The sequence below is a fragment of the Lycium ferocissimum genome, chromosome 11 (genome assembly GCF_029784015.1).
Source record: "Lycium ferocissimum isolate CSIRO_LF1 chromosome 11, AGI_CSIRO_Lferr_CH_V1, whole genome shotgun sequence".
NCBI classification, from domain to species: Eukaryota; Viridiplantae; Streptophyta; class Magnoliopsida; order Solanales; family Solanaceae; genus Lycium; species Lycium ferocissimum.
Window position 1 is genome coordinate 43,315,915 of NC_081352.1, and position 26,303 is coordinate 43,342,217.

Genomic DNA, 26,303 nt, shown 5'->3' on the forward strand with positions numbered 1-26,303 from the left:
AACGCAACATATCTAGATGGTTGTTGACTACCGCATAGTCCTTTTGCCGACGCTCCTTTTGAAGCCCATCGTCACTCACGTCGCCGCACGGTCAGGCACTCACTTGGCTGAGTTGGGGCGACAAGGCTTGCTGGCGCGACAAGGCACCCATAACAATATGCATGTACTTATGATTCTTGCACTTTAACTATGCTCCAGTCATATATTCATTTTTTCTTCGTTATATATCATTAGGGAGGCATTTTGGGATGTTACTCTTACCCCCTGTGATTCAATTTAAGCGATTTGATTCTCGATACAGAATTGATACGTAGGAAAATGAAGATTTATTATCTTAAACATGTTATAATACTTTTTGTTGTTGTTGTTGTTGTGGTTTTTGTTGTTATAAAAACTCGTAATCATATAAATATGACTATTTACTCCGTGAAGCATAATTTCTTTAATTGTAGATAAAATGAGAATTTCAAATTAAACTATTTTAAATATAAAAATATTAGTATTATTTATCTCTCGAACACACTAATAACAAAAATACCGCATAAAATGAAACATAGGTTGTCTAAATAGGTTTGCATGCCTCAAACCTTAGGATCCGGTGGCCATGAGAATTATTCACCTTTTCCGAATTGTTTTCTTCACTTTTTTCACTTTATGGTGTTTGATACATAAAAATTTCAAATTCAACTTGAAGTTGTATTTGAAATTTAAAAACAACCAAAATCTTATTTTTTTTCTACTTTTTTCATTTTGGACCATTACTTTTGTTTTTCTATTTCAATTTTTACCCAAATTTTTTTTATGTTCGCTCAATTTACCCCTAAGTTCATCCAACTTTTTTTACCGGTCGAGGCAACTTATATTGTTTAGTTGCTCTCCACTCTAACAACATTCAGATCATCAAGTGCTAAAAAAAAAAAAAAAAGAAGCAAGTGAGAATTTTGTAACATATTTAGAGATGGTATATTTTTTGTGTATACCAAAGAACCCTCCTAGTTGGCAATTGCTGCCTTTTTTAATGGAAAAAGACCATCGCTTTTGAGCACTACATAAGCCGATATCGAGTGTAGTTGCATATATTTTTCGCGGTTATGTTTATTAATTGTTTTGGGTGATTTTGCTAGTTTTTAAAAATGAGAGGTATAAATCATGTTTCATATTTTTTAGAAAAAATACATTTCAGCAACTAAATATTATTTTAAAAAACTAAAGCCAAACACAACTCCAACTCCAACTTCAAAAATTTCAAAAAAGAGTGAATATTTTTTTGGTCTCTATGGCCAAACGCTACTTAGTAAGGATTATTCTGATAGTGGACTCGGCCTACTTTCTAATAGGGGTATACACGGCTAGAAGGCTCGGAAAATGTCTTGTTTTTGGTAGAATCAATCTAAAAGAAGGAGAAATCCACAGCCACAAGAAAAAAAAAATGTAATAGAATAAGAAAAAATAGAAAAAAAAAATGTAATAGAATAAGAAAAAACAGAAAAAAGCAATCAAATGTGGATACTTTTCGATTTTAGTGATTCGAACTTCTTAATTTTAATTGTAAATTTAGACATAGAATTTTTTAGTTTTTTGAAATAAAATTCACATATTTTAAGCTAATGAAAAAATGCTATAAGTTACAATAATTAATAATTCAAAATATTTAAAAGGCATATGAAAAATTTACGGTTAAAAAATAATTTATTTGAATCTCAAAATCCAAACACTTCTACATAAATTGAGACGGAGGGAGTGCGAAATATACATGTGGCAGCTCGTGTATATCACATTCTATATACGAGTATATTGCATACTGTCAAGAATTTGCGTGACCAGTTTTAGGTGACATTTATTCTTTTTTCAAAAAAGTCCAAAGGGATTGTAGGAGTAGGACATGTATAAACATGTAACTATTAATCCGAAACAAGTTTAAACTCAACCATGAGAGACTAGTTAAACTTATTTAGTTACATCTTTGAATATTATGCGCGCTCATACCAGAGATATTATGGTGTCTGAACTTGAATGCGTATGTAATTTTTACGATTTGACAATAGAAGATGTATGAAAGACACATGAAGATTCTACAAATCTTACTCTTTATGGTCCTGTCATGTTTTCTTGGATATCATTGATGAGGCGAAATTTTTGTTATGTTTCACACAATCAGATTTACTTTTGCCTTATAAGTCAGCTGATTCAAATTTTATATTTTTAGGTCCATAAACTTTTTATTTATAAAAATGTGAGACAAAAATAAATGTCATACAATTAGTATTAGTCGTGAGAAGCAAAATAATTTTTTCTGATGAAGCCATTTCGTTTAGATTTGGAATGTTAACTCATAAGTAACTCATACTTCATGTGCTTCAATTTACGTTATGTGATTTGGTTCTAGATAAAATCAATTAGAAATATTTTTTCAAAACATGTATTAAACATGGCATAATATTTATGTGGCTATAAAAAAATTTAACTGATGATAAAATATAGACTTAACATTAGATTATTTTAAATATAAAAATATATACTTCATTCGTTTTTGGACAGACTAATAAAAAACATATAAAATCACTATAAAAAAATGGGTAATTTGTGGAGGTTGAAAGTTGCAATTCGGAGGGGTTTTAGCCTCCTCAAGCAATTAGTGGAGGCTAAACCCCTGCGAATCGCAATTTTCAACCTCCGCAAATTACCTTTTTTTTTTGTAGTGAATAGAACAAAGTAATCCAGTGATCCACCAACCTGTGAGATAAAAAAAAAATAAAAAAATTCACAACTAGTATTAGTTGTGTGAGGCCTATAAAAAAATCTCACAACCAATTGTATGAGGCACAAAATCAAGTTGTTCTAAGTTTCATGAGTTAAAATCGAATGTGGTAATTTTTGAACTCAATAAAACTCACTTTTAATTATGACAGATATTTTCTTTATGCAGCGCAGAGAAATACAAGGAAGGCATGAGATTGACTATATACAAGAAAGGCCAATCTATCAGAGAAGATCAAGGCACAACCCAAGAAGAATATGTTGAATCAAGTGAACAAGGAAGGAGAGTAAGAATATGCGAATATCAAGCAAATACTCCCTCTGTCCATTTTTACTTATCTGTATATTAAAAATAGTTATCCAATTTTATTTGTTCAGTTTGAAAAATTAAGAAATAATTACCATTTTGTTCCTATTTTACTCTTATTATTAATTATTTAGGGTTGAAAACTTCAAGAAATTATTAGTGTCTGCACAACTTTTAAATATTGTTTGATCGATTTCAATCATTAGATGTCTTAGTAATAAATTGAGGTGACATAGTAAAATTATCATTCTATTTATAACTCTTTAAAGGGTGTGCTAAGTAAAAATGAATGGAAAGAGCAGCACAAGGAAGCTTGAAGATTTTATTTTATATACATAAAAAGGAAAGAATCGACTTGCACTTTCAGCAATCAATTAAGGAAGCAAGATTGACGAGAAGTTAGAAAGCAGCCACAATGCTCCTGCTCCGTGCTTATTGTTGGAAATGACCTAATCAAATAAAGTCCTTACAAGGATCAATTACGTTTTTGGAAATGACATGTCTAAACAAAATGCGATTACAATTACGTTCAATCGTGTGTATCACTCATAGGAAAAAGATAGAGAAGGAAAAATCTCATTTAGTATCCTCCCATATTACCTGCCTTATTTGAACTAATGCAATAATGTTAAACATTCCTTCGAGCCCTATATAAGAGTTCTACATGTGTACGCTGTAGCACAAACAATTCATAGTTTGAAATTATACGAAAAGTGAAGAGTTGAAAAAAAATGAAGAGTTACATTGTGTTTTCTTTCCTCTCTTTGGCAATATTTCTTACCTTGTTCAACCCTTTGCTAGGTATGAGTGTTTCTGTTCTTTTTCCCTAATACATATGCGAATATTTTATCTTTTTGCAAGTTAATCTTTGACGGTCTTTTTTCTTTTTTCTTTTGTTGTTTCTGATTGTTTAAATCCTAATTAACTTGTATACTTCTCATGTTTTAGTGTCAGGTGACATTCAGTTTTGTCCAGGAAGTTTCAAGGCTCCTGGGACATGTGATAACGTTAGTTGTGGCAATCTCTCTCTATTCCAATGGCCAGCTAGTAAGATGCCTCATAGTTGCAAATGTGATGCTGCTGGAGTTAATCAGAGCAATTGTAGATGTTTGATAGTTTGCTAAGAAAATTAAAGCAAATCAATGGCAGGCAATAACGATGCATATTGTATGATATATTGATGTGGATCCTTAATATGTCCTTACTCTAATTATCCATTTTTCAACGTCGAAAGTACGTACAAACTTCTTGTACTATAGTGTTATGAACAATAGTCAGTTAGTAGTTTAAAATCATAAATGTAACATACTCGGGTTCGCATTATTACAATTCACAATGAAGAGAGCAATTTAACACCGAACCCCGGAATTTGTATAAAGTATAAACAATAATGTGATATTTGTCTTAACAATGAGAGTGAGGATAACAGACAATTCCTTAATAACTAACAGAAAGCTTTTTGTTTGTTATAGAGCTTTAGGAAAAATTAACTCCCGGTCATCCTCCAAAGACTTATAACATAAAAAATCCTTTTTTTTTTTTTTTTTTGTCATATAAAAATCAGCTAACTAAAAATTAAGTAACTAAAATATAAAACTTGTTCACTAAATACATATTCTGATATAAACATATTAACAAAAATGATTTTACTGACAGAAATACTTTTTAAAATAAGTTGATTTTGAAAGTCAGACTAAACAGGTGATAATATGCAGTAGCAATCTAAAAATCGAATACACAGAAGCTAAACAAAGAAAATACTGTCGAGGCTTATAGTTTAATGATATAGGTGTAGTCTTTCACATAATAAGTGTGGCCGTTCTCATTGTTCCCTTTCCTATTTTTTTTCCCTTCAAAAAATACTCTTTTCTTGATTTTAAAAAAAAACATTTAATTTATGAATTGTTGATTTATTTAAAATAATAATTTGGACTTTGGAAAGAGGAAGTTACAAGTGGCATTAAACTTAATTAACGCTTTTAAGATCTGTTAGTCCGGTGTAGACTCGGGTTAGAAGCTGCCACGTTCAACACTTTCAGACTATGTTCAATACTCACTTGTTCCATAGCCATTAAGCAGATCATGTAACAGAAAATACAAAACTAATTAAGCAGATTATGTAAAAGAAATACAAAACTAATTAAGCAGATTTGTCAATATTTGATCATTTTGAGGGAATAATTGACGAAGATGAGGGGTTTCTCATATTTGAAAAGAGCTCTTCATATCCGCTCTTCTTATTCCAGGCTTTTGGTTGTCTCTAGTATCAGGTATTTTCTGTTTGATCCCTTAATGTTTGCAGATACTTACAATGTCTCTTTTTTCTCTTGTAGTTCTAAATTGTTAGAAAGATCACATTGTTTTATTTGTTTAATTATGTTTTCAACACGTCCTCTCACGATGTGATCCTAACTTCCATCAATTCTCGTTTACCCCCTACTTCATTTGCTCTGAAAGGGTCACCTTTGGGCTTATGGTTGGGCCCTTTTGTTCCAATTGTTCAGTCAAGAAATAGAATTCCTTGTCGGCTCTCAGTAAAATACTAGTTTGACCGAGGGCTTCCAAACACATCGCAAGCTAAACCATGATGACAAATAACCAACCCGTGATGAATAGGGAAGGTATAATAATGTTTGAATAAACCATAATAATATCAACAAATGAAGTTCTCCCGTGCTTTCAAACATGCGAAGCTCCACATATTCTTGTGCAAACAAAGATGATTAATTCCGTAAAATATGAGATCGTTAAATGTCAATTCCCTAAATTGTACTTTTATGAGATGTAGTATGCATGTAATATTTCTTAGAGGCTGAGCTTTAATTTTTTCTTATGCGATCTTACATTGGATTTTACTACTTATTTTTTTCTGCTGGTTGTTACAGTAGCGGGGGTCTCATGGTATATGCAGAAAATGTAGACAACAATGAAAAAGTTATTGAAAGGAGTCGATCAGATTCAAAGAAGAAGAAAATAGTGGTACTTGGAACAGGATGGGCTGGTACCAGCTTCCTAAAGGATATGGATATTTCTTCCTATGATGTCGAAGTGGTTTCTCCGCGAAATTACTTTGCATTTACTCCATTGTTACCTAGTGTCACTTGTGGAACTGTTGAGGCACGAAGCGTTGTAGAGCCAGTCAGGAATATCATAAAGAAGGTAAGATGAGCTCTCATAACAACTTGCTTCGGTGTTCAAAAAAAAAAAAGACGTGGAGGCAACTTGACAGGAAAAACTTACTCACATCTAATGTTTGCACTAAACAAATAAATGCATGACATGTATCTTTAACATATTGTTTTATCAGTTCATCATGGTTAATAATGTGTATTATCATATCGATTTATCACTTAATTATAGTAAATCCATGTAGTTTGGTGTAAATACGAGTATATAACTGGACACTTGATTGATACTACCTATGTATGTTGTTGAGTTTTTGTTTATTCGTACAGAGAAATGGAGAAATTCAATTTTGGGAAGCAGAATGTCTCAAGATTGATCCTGAAAACCATAAAGTCGTTTGCCGTTCTCTTGTGGAAAATTTGGTTGGAGAGAATGATTTTTCACTAGAATATGATTATTTGGTTGTAGCAGTAGGAGCTCAAGTGAATACTTTTAACACACCAGGTGTCGTGGAACATTGTCACTTTCTGAAGGTAGACTTCTCTGCCTCTATGCTCTTTCCCTGATTAATTCAGATGGCGGATTCATAGCACATTTTCTCTACACAATACACAACTACATGTATTTTAAGACCTCATTAATTAGATAGTTTTGGACTCATTAGTCATATTGATGGTCTTTTTTAATTTATTAAAGTAAGATGGGTGATTTTGGCAACGGCAAAATGTTGCCATGTCAGCTAAGTGGCCGGAAATATCACCTGAATGTAGTTAGTGACTTTGTATGTGAAATGACAAAACATAGTGACTTTTTGCACAATTTCTATTAGTTGAGTGATCTTCTGAGTAATCAATTCTGCTAAATTTTGGATTTCTGAAAAGAGTGAATCATGTGTCATACAGGAAGTCGAAGATGCTCAGAAGATACGGAGAACTGTAATAGATTGTTTTGAAAAAGCTGTGCTCCCGGGCTTAAGTGAAGAAGAGCGAAGGACCAATCTCCATTTTGTTATAGTTGGAGGGGGTCCAACTGGAGTGGAATTTGCAGCTGAGCTACATGACTTTGTCCACGAGGATTTGGTAATATTGTATCCTTCAGTCAAGGATTTAGTGAAGATTACAGTCATCCAGTCTGGAGATCATATCCTGAACACGTAATATTCATGAACTTAAGTGTCAATTTCGAAGACTAGATTCGAATATTGGACAACTTATTAGAGATCATAATGTATTGATTATGTGCAGGTTTGATGAAAGAATTAGCTGTTTTGCTGAACAAAAGTTTCAAAGAGATGGAATTGAGGTTTTGACAGGTTGCCGTGTTGTGAGTGTTTCTGAACATTCAGTTAACATGAAAGTAAAATCTACAGGAGAATATGTTGTTGTACCCCATGGTATGGTTGTATGGTCAACTGGAGTTGGTACTCGCCCATTCGTGAGGGATTTCATGGAAAAAATTGGCCAGGTATGTTTGCACTATGATCCCCCTTATTTGTCTATTGTATTATTGAGCACCAATGAAGCCTGTGCTGAGTTGTGGTAGCCTCAGGTGGGTTCCGTGCATTCAACTGAACTCATTGCTTTCAACTTGGACTATACATTCATATGCACAACAGATTAATATGTATACATATAATAAGAACACGCTCATTTTGAATCACTTATTCTAAATCTTGGGTCCGTATACATTGTTAGATTTTCTGAATAGCGGAAGTGCAAGTTAAGTTAATCATGACCATGTGATATTCACCCTTTTTCTTTGGCAGGGAAAGAGATGGGTTCTAGCAACTGATGAATGGTTGCGAGTAAAGGGTTGTCCCGATGTGTATGCTATTGGTGATTGTACAACCGTAGATCAACGTAAAATTATGGTATGCTAGTCTTGACCAAGTAGCTATTGCCTAAAGTATTTCAGGAACTCTTAATCTATTCCCCAACTCTGCTTTTTCTTCTTTCTTCGACTTTCATGATAAGCAAAGCATAGTCCCAAATTCCAATATAGTTTAGTCCCGAAAAATCTTAATTAGTAAAGTACACAGCCATCAAGCACCATGACAAAGAATTGTTCCTTACCTAATGATGCTTATGCCTTGTAGATATCAGACAAACCGAATACTCAATGAATTTGATTTTGCAATGTTAGAAGTGGCCTGCAGGGCTAGTACTATTGCGTCTCAGGTTAAAATATTTGATATCTTACCAACATTAGCAATAGAGACGGGACGTAAAGAAAAAAACAGAGGATAAAACATACTATAGTTTATGAGGATTATTGTATCCTTTACTATCTTCTGCTAGCAGAACAGTTAACGTTTACTAGATTCATAATATTGACATGCCTTTATATTTTTCACCTTCAATTTGCATTTTCGTGCGTCTTATGTGGTTCAGGAAGATATTTCAACCATTTTTGAAGCTGCGGATACGGATCGTTCTGGAACCTTAACTATTGAAGAATTCCAAGATGTTCTGGAAGACATAATCATCCGATATCCTCAAGTGGAATTGTACCTGAAGAGCAACCATTTGTTTGAAGTAACGGAGTTGTTCAAGGATTCAGAGGGAAATGAAAGAGAGGAAGTAGATATTGAAGGATTTAAGTTAGCCCTTTCTCATGTAGATTCCCAAATGAAGAGTCTACCAGCTACTGCTCAGGTATAAGTTCCCTCATGATTGTGTTCATTGATGCTATCCTAGTGTATTCCCATAGTCAAAGGAAATGTACGTGAGGACTGTTCCTTTTTTCTTTTACTTCATTTTTTCGCTATTTCATTTTTTAAACAAAAATTTGCATGGTAGGTAGCTGCTCAACAAGGTTCATATCTTGCTGGTTGCTTTAACCGTTGGGAAAAATGCAACGCTAACCCTGAAGGCCCTCGCCTCTTTGGAAGTGCCGGGCGTCATGCATTTCGACCCTTCACGTATGGCTTCCTCTTCTTGAGTGAATTACTTTTCTTACTTCACTGTTGCATGTACGAGTGTACTGGAAAAACTTACAGCTAGTCAAGTTTTCCTATATAGACATGATTCTGTTATTTGTTTCTACACACTCTGTCACTCATGAATTTGATGTACGTATGATCAGACTTTTCATTCACTGGCACTTAGTTTCACATGTAACAAAAATGTTTCTTGAACTTAAGCTTCAAGGAGATTCTACCGGTAAACAGGCTCACCAGTTGTTACGATTGTTTATGCCTCTCTTTTTCCCCGTTTCTTGGGTTGAGAATCATTGAGCATTTGAGCTTTATGCTCTTAAGCTAATTCTTCAATTTAATAGGTTGCCGATGTAGGTAAATGACATTCAGGACTTATTGATAAGCATATGTTCCCATTTAAGTCAATCCAAGTGTTGCATATTCATCTCCACTCGACATGTACTGCTGGTTCTTCCCTTTGTTTCTTAATCCTTTTCCAATTGTTGTTTTGAACTTCGTAGCCAAGATATAAACTTCCTTGTTTCTTTCTTCTTCTACAAATTAAGCATCATTCTTTCGCGTTCAACTTTCATAAAAAAGAATTAATAGCACAAGTAGTGCTAGAGTTTCTCTTAGCTAGTTTGATTAACTTCCTTACACTAGCATGATTCAAGACTTAATTGTTGGGGTGAATATAGCATGTTAGCAGCTGATTCGGGCATATATATGTGCTTTGATTGAAACTATATCTAGTAGAAAAGTCCAAAGTAAAGAATAAATATCTGATACTCCCTCCGCTTTCAGTTTATGTCACTATTTTCTTATTAATCTGTTAAAAAAAGAATGTGTTTATATCTAGAGACACTTGGCTTTAAACTTCTCATTTTACCTTAATTAGATGCTTCTATAGTCATACAAATGATATGACACGTTTAAGACTACACGTTGCAAAAGTCTTACACCTACATAATGTTACGACATGTTTAAGACTACAAAATTCAAAAGTCTACCTTTCTGCTTAAATTCCATGTCAAGTGAAACTATGTCACATATAAATTGAAATGTACATAGTACTAAGTTCACACACATCATCACAAAGAAATTGCGACTATGCAATGATTCTCCTCACTTGCTTAAAATCTTAGATCCGTATCTGCTTAATTGGTCTACTCAATAAAGGTCCTAATTTCTCCTCTCTCGAATGTTCTTAACTTGTGAATATGTCATATTTCAGGTATCGGCATTTAGGGCAATTTGCACCTTTAGGTGGGAGCAAAGCAGCAGCAGAACTTCCTGGAGACTGGGTTTCAATGGGTCGTAGCACACAGTGGCTCTGGTATTCTGTCTATGCAAGGTGATTGATTAGTGTATTTCACATCTAGCTACTTTGGTTCACTTAATTATTAATGTTTTTTTTACACGAGTCTAATTACAAAATATTTGCATTTCAGCAAGCAAGTTAGCTGGCGTACAAGGATTCTAGTGGTATGGGACTGGACAAGAAGATACATTTTCGGAAGAGATTCAAGTCGAATATGATGGCTTTGGGACCCCATTTTAGAATGTCTTTTTGCAAGAATTTTCTATTAGCAAATTAATATGATGCAATAATTTTCTATTTGTATAAACTTTTACTGTAAATCGAATAGTAATTAATAATTTGTTTATACTCAAATATATTACATAAGAATATATATTTCCTCGTTTGTCTTATTTATTGAACCGCACTTCTATTAGAACCTATAGGTTTTGTTTGATATATATTAACCCAACCTTTTGGATGGTCGATTTGGTTTATTTCATTTTATTTTCGGAAAAGAGTAAAATATGTCCTTAACGTATTGTAATTGACTTAAATTTATCATCTTTCTACTTTTTTGGACCCCAAAATATGCCCTTTAACATATTGAAAATGACTTAAATTTCTCATCCTTCTACCCATTGGGATCCCAACTGCCCTTAACGTTAATTTTTGGGTTAAAAATGTCATTCCTTCCACTTATTGGGCCCTAGTTGCTCTTAACATTAATTTTCGTGTTAAAGTACCCTTCTTCCACCTATTGGACTCACATTGGCTTTAACGTTAATTTTTAGGTTAAAAATGTCACTCCTTTTAATAGAATTATGAGATGGGCATGTGCAGATTTAATTAAGTCGATAGTGCTGATTTACTGATCCACGTGGCTCCAACCATAAATCCAACCCCGCCCAGATTAACCCGAAACAACTGGAAATTATTTGAGTTCAGCAGTGATAAAGTCGACTTCACCATGCTAGAAGCCATCGATTCAACAACCAGCAGATTCCAAATGGAAACAACTAGTTGGGTTCATTATTGGGCTCAAGAGTTGTAACTAGTCCATATAACAACTCAATAGTTCAACAAACCTCGATAATTAATTATAGTTCGAGTTACTTGTTGGTTCCTCGTAGAAATAATATTTTGAAATTAGAAATACCTCAAAATCCAAATTCGAAAATACTGTATTCATCCTGCAATAAATTTTCGAGTTTAAAATTCAACTCAAGCTCCAATAATCATTCAACAATGGCAATTCAATTTTTTCTAACATACATTCAATTTCAAAACAATTATTGGCATAAATCAGTTTAATAATGGTTTATTGGCCTCAAGAAATGAACAAACTTCAAAACTTTCTACAAACTTCGGATTTGTTCATATCCAGTTCCTTCAATGCGTCACATTTTACGATTCAATGGATTCAAAAGGCAACAATGTCTTCTTCGTTTGAAGCTGCGTTTTTTGGTTCAAAACTGATGCAAACAAGCTCGAATCAATTCTAAACCTATGTTCAATTCTGCTTCTTCATCCTTTAACAATCCTAGAAATTCGGCCCCAATAATTATTGACCAAATAAATTCATATGAATTTGGTCGTTTATGATTGTGGTCTAATATTCACGTAGATCGATAATTCAATACCGCCTGTTTAATTTAAATCTCACACGTGTCATCTCATAATTCTGTTAAAAGGAGGGACATTTTTTACTATAAAAGTCAATTGAGGTTCAATAGGTGAAAGGAGGGCAAATTTAAATCATTTCCAATACGTTAAGATACTTTTGATCCTTTTTGCGTTATACTTTAATCCTTATATGAATGTATCACCCACTCAACATGAAATTTGTATATGTCTTAAGAAAATTTGATTACCGAAGATTAGGTTATTTATTGTTACTAGTATACGTACTCGCGCGATGCGCAGATCATTTCAAAGAAAAAAATAACGGAGAGAAATAATAGTAACAGACGTATGTGAACCATTTGTGATATATTGCAGATTTTGTATTCTCATTTTTTTTGGATCAGTCTTATTACATACTAACATTTTCTATGGTATATGTAGTTGCTACTGCTTCATGACTGACTACTTTTTTCTTACATATTAAGAGGATTCAATTTTAGATAAATGTGCGTATTGATGCCGTTGTCGGCTTAAAAACTGTTGCTTCACCAAATTCCTATCACCTTCGAGGATAAATGCCAATGTGTTAAAGCCGTAATGTTTATATAATTATTAGTATGTGCGAAAAATATTAGCTTAGTTATCATTTTTGAAAATGCAACTAAAGGGGACAAAGTCAAGCTGAAGACGTAGAAAATATGTAACTTCAACTATAGAATTTTAGTGATTCTTTGGATGATTCTACCTGCTTTAATCTCTGTTTGAGTAGGAGCAGGTGATGGATAGATCAGCATCAAGTGCAAGTAAGAAAAGTTAGAGATCAAAGAGTAAAAAACATAGACAAACTTCACCATTTATAAAGAGAAAAATCTAAGATTCCCTTCTCTGTGTTTAAATACGTAAAATAGATTAAACATGTATGAGCAAGAATCAACTTAACACTTGAAAATGTTAAGATGTAATAAGACTGATCCAACTGTGAACAGATTTTATATGAACCATGGGTGACATATTATAGATTTTATATTCTCATTTTTTCTGAATCAGTCTTATTACATACTAACATGCTTGCTTTAATCTCTTCTATATATGCAACACAATCCATTTGTATGACATCCAATGGAGAATGTTTCTTTGATGTGTCAGCTTGCTTAGTTATCGTAGTTTGATGGACTTAAATGTGATGAAGCAGCTGCAGACACTATGAAATAATTTAAACAATAAAGAAGAATAAAATCTTAAGGGGACAAACTTTCAGTACATGTATCTTTTGAAGCGTCTTTCAACATAATAATTTTTTTTATTAATTACTGATCATACCCTAACGTAATTGATAGGCACATGACAATACGCTAATTTTAAGATAGTGATGTAATACACGAAAAAAAATTCAACTCTCTAAAGAAAGTTGTATTAGTGCAGGTTAAACGTCTCGCATTCCTAAACATGTATGAGAGCTCCCAAAGCATCGAGGCAAGGAATAACTCTTATTGGAAGAAGAGTGTTTATGGACCATACATCAAGATCAAAGATAAGTAAAAATGGAAATCTGTGTATTTGTCTATAACTAAGATAAATAAACTGACCTTCTTAATGTTAGCTTGAGTTAAGGAGGACAATTCTATCTATGCAAGTTTCATTAAGCGTTGAAGAGTTTTCTCTCAAATGGTTTATTCTTTTTCTTTCCTAGCTAGGAGCAAGCCAATTCACAATTCTCTATTGGGAAAAAAAAAATGTAACAATTGTACACAAAAAGCCCAAAAACAGAAAATATACATGTGAAGCAGAGGGAAGATACTGATAATTGGATACCATATATGAATCATCACATTCTAAACAGCGAGTCGTTTGAGGTAGAAAGCACTTTAGATGCTCCATATCCAAGCTCAAGAATTGAAAAATGAAAGTCTTACCTATGTACTAAAATAGCAGCTCTTAATGAAAACAATGGAAAAAATAAATTATTAGTACAATTTTATCGGATTGGTTAGAATTCACCTTGAAAGGAAACCCCAGGCTTACCATATTATTTATATACAATCATGAAATTGTTCAAAACTGTCGCCTTAAGCTCAAGAGCTAAAAGTTCCTCTGTTAATTTTTGTTGGCTACTAATCAATAGAAAAAGGGATAGATGGACTAAGAAGCTCATCAAATTGAAAATTGGTGTAGCAGCCTCCAAGTATCAAAACTTATGGATCCAAATCACGTAAAACACTAAAATTTATATCTTGTCACCATCTTCACAGTTAGTTACTCGTAACTTAGCAACTAAAGCTTTGATCATGTACACACATTCTCCAAGAGATCTCCAATTAAAAAACAATATTACATTCTAAAGTACATCACCCCCTCCACCACCACCCCGCCCCCCTTTTACCCCAATAAAAGAAAACCCCCCAAAATGGATGAGAAGGTAAATATATGCAGAGGTCATTTCAACTATAAATTTTGAAATAAATGAATAACTTTTATAAATGCAGTGCTAGGATACTTTTTCTTAAAGGTGATTGATAACTATATACGTCGTCTAACCCCGAGCACACCATATATCATCCTTCAGTGGTCTTCAAGAGAAAATGTGGCCACAACATAAAGTATGATAACAAAACTTCTTTTCAGAACGAATCACAAGGTCCCTCTCATGGCTTAGGGAGCAAACACAGCAAAATTGTACCAAATAGTGATAGTGCTTTGGAGCAGAGATGGTAGATTAGGAGTTATTGTTTGAGCTGAATCACAGTCTACCGTTCCATGCCCAAAAACTTGATAGAAATGAAGAAATGTGTTTTCGGATAAATGTCCTTTAAAGACGTTGAATCATGGTTTTTTCTTTGTTGCGTGAGAGTTGTGCATTGACATAGAATAAGAGACAATATAAATGTTAAGATATACAAATAGTATAACTGCCTAATACTGTAAATCTGAAGAAAGAAACCAAAATCCTTTTCCTGACAAAGTATTATGACCTTTGTAGATGAGACGGTGTGTGAAGAAGGAGCTGGTTGATTGAATAATTGCAAGAGAATTGAACTGTGAAAGTTATTCAAACCAGAGTTGGAGGATATGATATTATTACCTGCCAAAAGTGTAGTTATAAATTTGTAGTTTCTCCACTGAGAAAGAAGTAAGCAATGAACCAATTCCTAAAGATGAAAAAGCAGATTTTAATTGTTATTCCTTTTGGTCACACTGCGAAGGCGAAACATGAAGTTTATTCTGCATCAGCATTCGTAAGTAATGGATGAAAACTAAATCCTGCTCTATACAAAAAAGAGAATATATGGTACTTGGAAGAACTCCATAATAAGAGACGAAGAAAGAACAATTTAAAAGCAATACCATTGTACTGTATGCTAATCAACCACTACTCAAAATTCTTGTAACTTCAAACTGGAAAAACCAATTAAACTTTCCCCCACTGAGCAACTAAATTTAGTTAACCATTAAAGACTATTGGAATATGCAATATCTAAGAAGATATATCAATTTTGAATAGCCTAATCTGCATTATAGCATCCAATATCCTTTCATCATCCTTGATAAGATATTCAAAAAACTTATACAACACACACCAATTAATGGAATTAACAGTTAAAACATAGTGCTAGAAGTAAGAGTAAAAGCGGAATGCTAAACTTTTCGCTGATGGTGATTTCGCTTATGAGAAGGGTAAATCACTCACACAAAAACTTTAACAAACTGATCTGATTTGTTGAGAGATTCAATAGTTCTCATCCAATGCTGTTATAATTTGATGCAGAAAATCTGAAAATCCAAATAAAAGTGAATTTGCAAGAACGTAGTTTGTTGCTAGAAGTTTTTATGCCAGAGGATATTCTCCGACAGATTTCCTGACCTAATAGAATTAAAATTGGAGATAAGTAGGATGATAAAAAAAAAAGAATTAGAATTAAAATTGCAGATAAGTAGGATAATCACAAAAGAATTTTAAAAAATATTTATCTTCAATCTAATTAACTATTGGTTGTACCTGATGTCCATGGCATATGCGCAGTTGAAGAATTTTGCTCTTTTAGATGTGAGATGGTTACATGGATTTGTAAAAGGAATGACACCTTTGCCGGATCAAAGGAAGCAGTTTTAAATTGAGTGTTCTACATATTTAAATATGGGGAATGTGGCCAGAAGAAAAAAGAAGAGATGGAGAACGTGGGTTTAACATGCAAGCATTGGAAGTTATCTTAATCCTTATAACTAATCAAAACATGTTTGGAGATTTTCAGACGGCTTTGGCACTATATGCACGGTTATGTGGTTTTTTTCAAAAGTTTTAATTCAAGTTCAAAAGTTATTTAAAATTAAGAAGTTTTATTAGTTAGAAAGGTAGTTTGTCTTGGCTTAAGGAGAGGGCTTTTTCCTCTCCTTTTAATAATATATAGAAGATTATTAACTATAATTGTAAAATATATAGATATTAAGAATGAAAGACTTTAATGTAAACTATGCTTTTTAAAATGTTGGTACAAAATGACGTCTTGCCTAACCTTTGAAAAAGAAGCGCGACATCAAAACGAGATTTTCAGATTCTAAATAAAAGAATTTGCTTAAATTAAAAAGAGTTATGAGAAGAATCGACTTGTCGACTGTCGTTTCTACTCTCTCTAATATTGACGCTATAATCTTGTTTCAGTCTCTTGTTCATTTGGCTTGTGCAAAATTATGAATGCTCCAGGCTCCAGACTGACTGATCTTACGTCATGCATAACCTGTGTATATATGTAACAGTAACGATACCATCATACAACTTTCTTAACAATACAGTTCGTTGTAATACCAAATGCATGTGACATGATCATCTTATGCAACGACTTAGTAGGCGTTTGGCTATGAAAGCCAATATTTTTCACTTTATTTGAAATTTTGAAGTTGGAGTTGAAAATGGAGTTGTGTTTAGTTATAGTTTTTGCATCGAAGATTTGGTTATTTGAATGCACTGAAAGTTAAAAAAGTGAAAAAAGAAGTAGTGAAAACAGGGTTTTATGTGTTTTTCAAATCACAAAAAATTTTCATGGCCAAAACGCTGATTTTCAAATAAAGTGAAAAATTCTCAAGGCCAAATGAGTCTTTAATTTTCAAAATATAAGTACATGATATTTTAGCCATTTAAATTTAAAATTCCTTTGGTTTATTGCCAAAAAAGGAAAAGTTTATTGCCAGGTACTATTCTACTTGCCTAGTCAGCTGTCAGCCAATTGTAACTCTTTGTACCCGAATCCAACGTTGTACGGGCCAAACACCAAAAAATGGTGCAAGTCCTCCTAATAACATGGAGACCCATAATGACACGTTCCCTTACTTTTAGGTTTGACAATTCAACGTACGCTAATATTGCCTTATTGCGTGACACTTACTCCACAAGGCCCTTAAAAAAACAAAACAAACAAACAAACCATAAAAGTGGCTGCGCTGTAACTACGTTCATATATGGAAAGTTTGGCTTCTTTTTTTTTGACAAATTCTTCCTATTTTCCATCCTTATATAAACTTAGAGAAGCAGAAAGAGAGTGAATCTATTAGGGTTTGTATTGGTGCAACATAATGCCTGCAGGGTATAGTTTCTTTCAGAGAGCCTCCAGGGCTTTCAGTGACTACCCTCATCTCCCTAAAGTTCTTGTTCTTTTCACTGTCAGGTCAGGAAATTTTCAACATTTTTTCTTTGTTACACTATTGTTTTTTTTTTTTTTTCTTCTTTTTCTTTCTCACTAGTGTGTTGTTTTGGTGTTCTTTATGTTTCTTACTTTGATAATTCTGTTTGTTAACATATGCACCAATATTGTCAGCTTGTTTTAGTGTCACCATTTATGGTTTGTTTCTCATTTTAGTATTTCATTGTTGCTGTCTTTATTTTGTCTTGTTTGTCTGTGTTTTATTTTCCCAAATAAAACGTTGGTGTTACATGCTTTGTCATTTCTCTGAGTCTAATTTAAGATTTGAATTTTATGAGTTCGAAGAATTTATACAAGGGGATTCAAAAAATAAAACATTAGTAATATAGTACATAGGATTCAAAACTTGGATCTAAAGCAATTTTTGAACCCCATTTGACAGACATTTCATATATCAGGGGCTTTAACAACTTAACATAAAAGTAAACATATAAAGTTTTGGCCCTAATTGTACATTATAATTTTTTTTGAATCCTTTCCTTCTGCTTAGCTATACCACAACCCTGTTGATTATTGGGTTCTAAATCTATTATCTTGTAGTATTTATTTAATGAATTCATAAGCCAAAGCTATTGGGTTTATTTAAACCATAACTTGCCCATCTAATATGGTCCGTATGCCTTTATGGACTGGAAGTCAGGAATTGTTCTAGACCAATGCCAATGAATATAGGATATTCCAGATTCGTTATGGTCACTGCTAAAAGTTTTTCCTAGTCAAAAAGTATATATATGTAAATCTGCATTGGCTGTGTCTGATTGTTTATAATTTCAAGACTAAATGTAAAACTAGAGAATATGCACATTTCTACTCATCTGTCCTCACCAATATAATGTGTAGTGCCATTTAAATTTAATCTGGATGCGTAACACACATTACATTTGGGACGTCCAATAAAATTCTAAACTATAATTACGTTTTTCTATTACTTATAAACTTACATTGATGATGCACAAAACAAAGTTGAGGAATTTGAAATACCTGCACGTAATTCCTAACACAATTATCAGATTTTAGCAATTTCAAACAAGTTACTTTGAAGGTGTTATACCAATTTCTTTTATGGTCTTTTCCGTTTAATATATGTGTCAGCTACATAATGATATAAATTTGCCTGGAATTTTCGTTAATGAAGACCGGAATAGAGTGGAAATATACATGATTCATGTCGCTGACACTAATTTATTTAGAATTGATTGATTTACTTTGGACTTGCAGTGGTGGAGGACTAGCAGCAGTATGTCACACTGCATTTGCTGATGCAGGTCAAGATGATATTAAGAAGAAGAAAGTGGTAGTTCTTGGAACAGGCTGGGCAGGAACAAGTTTTCTTAAGAATTTGAAAGACCCCTCTTACTCTGTCCAGATTGTGTCTCCTCGCAACTATTTCGCCTTCACTCCTCTGTTACCTAGCGTTACCTGTGGCACAGTAGAAGCAAGGAGCATCGTTGAACCAATTCGTAATATTGTCAAAAAGGTATACGATAAATATCATCCATTATTGATCTCATCATGTTTGTTGTTATTCTCTTCAAATCAAGCTAAATAACCATTACTGATGTCCTTGTTGCATATATGAGATTTTGGTGTCAAGTATTTCGTCGTGTTCTTTATGTGGATATCCGAGGACAGGATTCCATTCCCTTGACTCGCACTGATGAAAATTTAACTCCCACAAGAAATTGAACATAAAGGCTGCTGAATTAGCCTATTTCTTGCGTGTACCAATTGAAGTATTTTTGATAATGTACTTTCTGTGTAACAGAAAAAATTCGATGTTGATTTCAAGGAAGCTGAGTGTTACAAGATTGATACAGTAAACAAGAAGGTTCACTGTAAAACAACCCAACCAAGTCATTTGGGTGGTGGCATAGAAGAGTTTACTGTAGATTATGACTATCTTGTGATTGCTATGGGCGCTCGAGCAAACACTTTCAACACCCCCGGTGTTGTGGAGAATGCACACTTTCTTAAGGTAAGCTCTACTAAGCAATTGTTCTTATACTAAATAATGAGTCAATGAATTGAAGTATAGTTTATAGCCGAATCCACCAAGCTTTCAAAATCTCCTTATTTTGAAAAGCGTTTTTTGTCAAAAGTACTAGCTTGTGCTATAGGCTAATAATTTGAAAAACATTTTTGTCAATATTAGAGCAGTATTTTGTGTTTGGCCAATGTTCCAAAAATGCTTAGGGGAAAAGTTACCTTTTTAAATTTAGAAAAATAGCTTCTGCAACTTCTCAAAAAACACTTATTTTCCCCCTAAAAGCTTTTGGCCAAACACCTCAACTTTCTAAAATAAGCACTTTTAGCTTCTCAAAAGCTTGGCCAAACAGGCTATTAGTCGCACTTGAATTGAAGTATAGTCGCATTTGAGTCAATAATATTTCTTTGCAGGAAGTAGAAGATGCTCAAAGAATTCGTAGGACTGTGATAGATTGTTTCGAGAGGGCAAGCCTTCCGAGCATAAGTGAAGAGGAGAGGAAGAGAATTCTTCACTTTGTGGTTGTTGGAGGTGGTCCAGCAGGCGTGGAGTTTGCTGCAGAGCTTCATGATTTTGTGAAAGAGGATCTCGCCAAGTTGTATCCTGCTCTTAAACAGTATGTCAAGATAACACTCCTCGAGGCTGGGGATAATATACTCAACATGTAAGTGACATTAACGTGGCGAGATTGAAGTGTGTTAGCTAGTTGTAAGTTGTTGGTTTTAATCACTTCAAACTTCCACTTTTTAGGTTTGACAAAAGAATTACGGCCTTTGCTGAGGAAAAGTTTGCTAGAGATGGTATTCAGCTGAAAACCGGGTCAATGGTGGTGAAAGTAACTGATCGTGATATATCAACTAAAGAGAGAAGCAGTGGCCAAACTGTTAGCATACCATATGGAATGTGTGTCTGGGCCACTGGCATTGGAACCCGCCCTGTCGTTATGGATTTCATGAAGCAAATTGGTCAGGTATGTTCAATTGTATTACTAGTGTGTTTCTTGTTACTAGTATATACTTGTTTCAGCACCAACTTGCGTCCTTGAGATGATTCGAGCCAATCTGTTTTCGTTGATGGCTTGCAGACAAACAGGCGAGTCTTAGCAACGGATGAATGGCTCCGAGTTGAAGGGTGCAATGAGATTTATGCTCTAGGTGATTGTGCCACAATAAACCAACGAAGTGTCATGGTAAAGTTAATCTTTAGATGTTGATTTCGGATGCTAAATTTGAACAATCTAGCAGTATTTCTTGCTGACACAATTGAATGAAAGTGAATGAAAGTTTCTTTATCTTTATGCAAGTTGAGGAACTAAGTTGTTTTAAATATCTAGAGTTCAAATGTACATTTCAGGAAGATATTGCAATCATATTTAGCAAGGCAGACAAGAACAATTCTGGTACTCTAAGAGTGGATGATTTTAAAGAAGTGATCCATGACATATGTGAGAGGTACCCTCAAGTGGATCTGTATCTAAAGAAAAAGCAGCTGAAAAATTTTAATGCTTTACTAAAGAATTCAGAAGACGATGCTGAAATTAACATTGACAAGTTCAAGAAACTACTTGCTGAAGTAGACTCCCAGATGAAAAATCTTCCTGCTACAGCACAGGTGAATATATGGATTATTTTTCTCTTGTTATATGTTCTTCTATTCCTCATCTTATGCTTCTGTCTGTAATTTTCTACACTAGGTCGCGGCTCAACAAGGTAGCTACCTCGCTGATTGTTTCAATCGCATGAAAATATGTGAAGCAAATCCAGAAGGTCCACTAAGGTTCCGAGGAACAGGGCGCCATCGCTTCCATCCTTTTAGGTAAGAGGAGTTCATATGATTTCCTATTCAAATATGAATGTCAATTTTCTTGCTTAGAGTTGACACTAAGCGTTAACTATGATCTTATGCTTCATGTTGGTTTTTACCTCTTCTTTTCCCACCTCTTACAGGTATAGGCATTTGGGCCAATTTGCACCATTGGGTGGGGAGCAGACTGCAGCTCAACTCCCTGGAGACTGGGTTTCAATAGGTCATAGTACTCAGTGGCTCTGGTATTCAGTATATGCAAGGTAAGTATTGTCGCATCACAGAAAACACTTACCGCACTCTGTGTTTACACTAAACCAAACAATATAACTTTAAGAGTTACAAACTAAAGCAAGAATATGTAACCATGGTTAACTCGTAAAGTTTATACGGAAAAGGCTCAAATATGCCATCCAACTATCGGAAATGGCTCATTTATGCCACTCGTCAATAGTTTGGCTCATTTATGCCATCGAACTATAGGATGCCATCGGAACTATAGGAAATGGCTCATTTTATGCCACTCATCAATAGTTTGACTCATTTATGTCATCTCAGTTATCAAAATGACTCATCCATGCCATTTTTCATTAATGTCGGTTATATAATACCAAATATGACACGGGCCTCCAATTAGAGGTCTACGTTTTAATTAAACAATTTTCAATACCAAATTATTAAAAAATCACCCATACACCTTACCCACCCACAACTATAATCTAGTTGGAGGCCACGTGTCATATATGGTATTGTAAACCAAATGAAATATGGCATGGGTGAGTCATTTTGATAACAAAAAAGGCGATGACATAAATGAGTTACAAACTAATAAATGGTTATTTTCTAGAGATGGCGTAAATGTTTTCTATAAATATACCATAAATGGTTAACTGGTAAAGTTTATATATGGATGACATATTTGAGCCTTTTCCGAAGTTTATATATATGACATGTTCCCGCTTTAATCAGTTTGGTGTAAACACTGAGTGAGCAAGTTTCCAAGTTATGTTGAGATTATTTTCATCATATTAATGTGTTTGGTTTCATATTTCAGCAAGCTAGTCAGCTGGCGTACAAGGGTGTTGGTGGTATCTGATTGGATAAGGCGTTCCACATTTGGGAGGGATTCTAGCAGAATCTGAAACAGCATCATACTTGTCAACTAAACACACACATGATTTATTGCTCCTTATTTATTGTAATTGAGAGCTTCTTACTATAGTAAACTCGAGAAATTTTGTTCAGATTGTATTTCCTTAAACCACTTTCTGGTTCCAAGTAATATTTCATCATATTCTTTAGCATTCTACTTGTTTTTCTGGCACTTACAAAGGGCGTATATTAGATTATTTGACTTGTTTATTATAGCAATGGCATACCATTGCTTGCAAGCAGAGTCCGAAAGGACTGAAGACAGATTAAAGTAAATGTTAAAATGTCCTGATCGAGAGTTGAGATGAAATTTTAAAACCCCTTTCTCACCACATTGCATGCTTTTCTTGTGTTGATGAAACTCAGCAAACAATACAATAGTATAGAAGAATTTCAACTGTGCCCTGCGCAGTTTTCTGGGAAAAGGGATCATTGACAATCCTTGGGCCATGGCTCCGCCACTACTTGCAAGTATTTTACAGATTGATCATAAAGCACCAGAAAGATTCCCCTCTAAAATAAATTCCATCACTTGTGCCCTTCAATGTACTATGAAAATACATGGTACTGAGATGCAGAACAAGGGAAAACTTTTTTTCACATCAAGATGGATGAAACACATCATACAATTGTAATATCTCTCTGTTTATTGTGCCATGAAAAAAGAGTCTCAGTCAACAGAGAAGCTCTTTTACACTACTTACATGATGCACCAAAATATAATTGAGGTTACAACATCCACAAAATAATCTGATATTTACACTATCAAGTATCAACTAGATGCATCTCTTCTCCCTTTCCATACAGGATAAGCGCATAAGAACCACACGAGGAAAAACATTTCGAAAAATTCAGGTGTGTAGTCATTTCAGAGATCAAACCACCAGGAAGTCAGCCTATGATTGGACCAGATGGCTGTTTATGATTCTTCAATTTTACTGGCCTGTAACCAAAAGAAAATGTTTTTAAACTTCAAAAATGCACAGCAAGAATTCAAAACAGGAAGTCTTAGAGGTCATATATTCTATGAAAATGCATACCACAAAGATCCCTTCTTATGAAGAAGGCAGCAGCAACAGCATGAAGCAAACTGATGCTCTTCGTAAACATTACTCAACCGGTGTCCACTATCAATTTGACATACTAAACTATCTGTTTTTCCGTTGAATATAGTTTGGTCCACGACGATTTGAGATTGATTCCTTCATCTCATTTGAAAAAGCAACAGCCAACTCCAACTTCCCCATCTTCCTTAAAATACTGATCAGTGATTTGTAAACATGAACTGATGGGCAGATCCCCCTGTGCTTCATCTCACTAAAAAGTCTCAATGATTCCTCAATATTACCATATTTTCCAAAGCTGTCAATCAAAGCATTATAAGTTCGCAAATCTGGTTCAATTCCTCTCTCACACATCTCCCTGAAAAATACTAAGCATAACTCAAGCCTGCCTACCTTTCGCAATCCAGTAATTAAGGTATTATAAGAAACAATATCAGGAATTAGACCATCCTCTTTCATTGCCACAAACTCTTTAAGCATTTCATTTGTTCTACCACACTTGCCTAAGATTCCCAAAATGGTGTTATATGTGATCACATCAGGTTTGGACTTCAAACTCTTCATCTGATCAAAAATCAACAAGGCCTTATCAACCTGTCCACATTCAGCAAAGGCAAAGATGATCCTATTCATAACTGTAGTACTACTCGGAAAGATCAAATCCGAAATCTCCCGGACAAATCTTAGTAAGCAGTGAATATCATTTTCCTTGATAAATGCCTGAGCAAAGATAAGATATGTAGATGAATTCAGAGATTTGCAAGATAATAACAGATCCTTGAAAGTCTGACATAGAAGGCAAATATCATTTTCGTCGACTGCAGCTTTCAGAAGGCGATTGTATGCACTAGAAGGGAGGGCGATATTTTTATCATGCAAAGTCCGCACTAGCCTAATGGCTCCTGATAGATTTTTGTCATTGCAAAACTTGTCAATATAAGCAGCACAGAGTTCCTCTCCTGAACTTTGAGAATTGGCCATAACTGAGAGGATTTCCGTCAACACTCCATCCACAATTTCAGCAAGGGATGCCTGGGTTGAGAATGATTGGCAGCAGCCAAAATTACAAGGAGCAAATGTTGGCCAACTGAGGAGGACTCCAACTGGGATGGATTTAATACAATTCTGTATTAGAAATTAGCAGTAAATCAAAACATTAAAAGACCAAAGAAAAGAATGTACTTCCCTAATAGAAACAGCAAAAGAAAGTGACTCAAGATTGGGATCACAACATCTTATCCATTCAATGCATGTTTGTTAACAGGGCTAGGGTAAAAAAATAATATAATCTCATAATTTAGTGTTGCAAAAAGAGTTTCCCAATCTTGCACCCAAGGGTGTGGCCTAATGGTCAACGAAGCAGGTTAAGAATGAAAGGTGTGGCCTAATGGTCAATGAAGTGGGTTAAGGACCATGAGGTCTCAGGTTCAAATCACGGTAGACACAAAAACACTAGGTGATTTCTTCCCATCTCCTAGCCTTGGTGCGTAGAGTTACCTAGTACATGTTGTTGGTGGGAGGTGGCAGGTATCTCGTAGAATTAGTCGAGGTGCGCACAAGCTGACCCTGAGATTATCAAATAAAAAAGAGTTTCCCAATCTCAATATGGTTATTCTTTGTGTTAATTGTGAAAAAAGCCTTAACAGCCAACCCCATAAAATCAAACAGGCTTTTGCAGTACAAATTACAGTTCATAGCTATCCTAAGTCCAAGCTTTAAACGAGATACTTCGAAAGCTATTTCTGCAAACTAGATCATAAAGAGAAACTTCATTGTTAAAGCCTTATGATTCCATCACTTTACTCCACTCCCATTTCCCACACAACCACCAACCCCACCCCACCCCCAGAAAAAAAAAAAAACAAGGATAAGAGAAATGCAGCAGATACTACAACCTTTACCAAATGACAATTTCATAGATGGTTGGACCAGTGCCAGCTTGAGTAAGTTTGTTTCTTTTGACTGGTTAATACTAATGACAGTAACTCTTAACACACTTGCATAAATAAAGAAATTCTTATCTAACATCTCTTTATAAATGAATAGGAAAAAAAAAAACACTAATTTGTCCAGCTTCACTCCATGGAAATAAACAATAGCCTACTCAACCATAAAGAACAGAAAAACAACTACTAATACAGAAAAAAGCAAGAAGCATCGAACAAGTAAAATTTCCAAAGGGTAAAGACCTTTGCATATCATATATGTAATTTCCCCCCAACAAGTAATAAAAACAAGATAATTTGAGGTAAAGAGACTCACATCAAGAAAGAAATTTCCACACTGATGCAGTATATTGAATGCCCGAATTTTTTTAGGAGAAGAGTGTAAGCCAACAGAGAGAGTGTAGTTAAAACAAGAACGGCATAATAAGAAAGTTAAAGTGCTCAGCTTTGCTCTGCCTGCTACCATCTTTGAGGGGTTTTATGAAACCCAAACTAGGGTTTTAAGCATTCATTGCCAAATTCTGCAGAAGAAAGAATGGATATGAGGATGAGCCTAAAACCCCTAATTTATTCAAAAGAGCTAATAGAATAAACCCTTACTTGCATTTTTGGGGGTGGAGGAAGGGGGACA

The 26,303-nt window shown here is 34.3% G+C and overlaps 3 protein-coding genes across 3 annotated transcripts; 2 read left to right on the forward strand and 1 right to left on the reverse strand.

Annotated features, from left to right (window-relative positions):
- The first annotated feature begins 5,125 nt into the window (after positions 1-5,125).
- LOC132036823 (external alternative NAD(P)H-ubiquinone oxidoreductase B1, mitochondrial-like) lies at positions 5,126-10,820 on the forward strand. Its single transcript, XM_059427212.1, has 10 exons — positions 5,126-5,334; positions 5,950-6,223; positions 6,520-6,723; positions 7,093-7,343; positions 7,435-7,654; positions 7,956-8,060; positions 8,581-8,844; positions 8,989-9,110; positions 10,342-10,461; positions 10,559-10,820. Exons 1-10 carry the CDS (start codon positions 5,255-5,257, stop codon positions 10,644-10,646), a joined length of 1,728 nt encoding a protein of 575 aa, XP_059283195.1. The 5' UTR covers positions 5,126-5,254; the 3' UTR covers positions 10,647-10,820.
- A 6,663-nt stretch (positions 10,821-17,483) lies between these two features.
- LOC132036374 (external alternative NAD(P)H-ubiquinone oxidoreductase B4, mitochondrial-like) lies at positions 17,484-22,817 on the forward strand. The gene is made up of 10 exons (XM_059426700.1): positions 17,484-17,687; positions 18,942-19,200; positions 19,489-19,698; positions 20,121-20,371; positions 20,458-20,677; positions 20,792-20,896; positions 21,061-21,318; positions 21,401-21,522; positions 21,654-21,773; positions 22,565-22,817. The coding sequence occupies exons 1-10, from the start codon at positions 17,596-17,598 to the stop codon at positions 22,650-22,652; spliced, it is 1,725 nt and encodes a 574-aa protein (XP_059282683.1). The 5' UTR covers positions 17,484-17,595; the 3' UTR covers positions 22,653-22,817.
- Positions 22,818-23,235: 418 nt separating this feature from the next.
- LOC132036375 (pentatricopeptide repeat-containing protein At1g11900) lies at positions 23,236-26,303 on the reverse strand. Its single transcript, XM_059426701.1, has 3 exons — positions 25,989-26,303; positions 23,703-24,851; positions 23,236-23,605 (listed from the first exon to the last, which is right to left on the reverse strand). Exons 1-2 carry the CDS (start codon positions 26,136-26,138, stop codon positions 23,811-23,813), a joined length of 1,191 nt encoding a protein of 396 aa, XP_059282684.1. The 5' UTR covers positions 26,139-26,303; the 3' UTR covers positions 23,236-23,605; positions 23,703-23,810.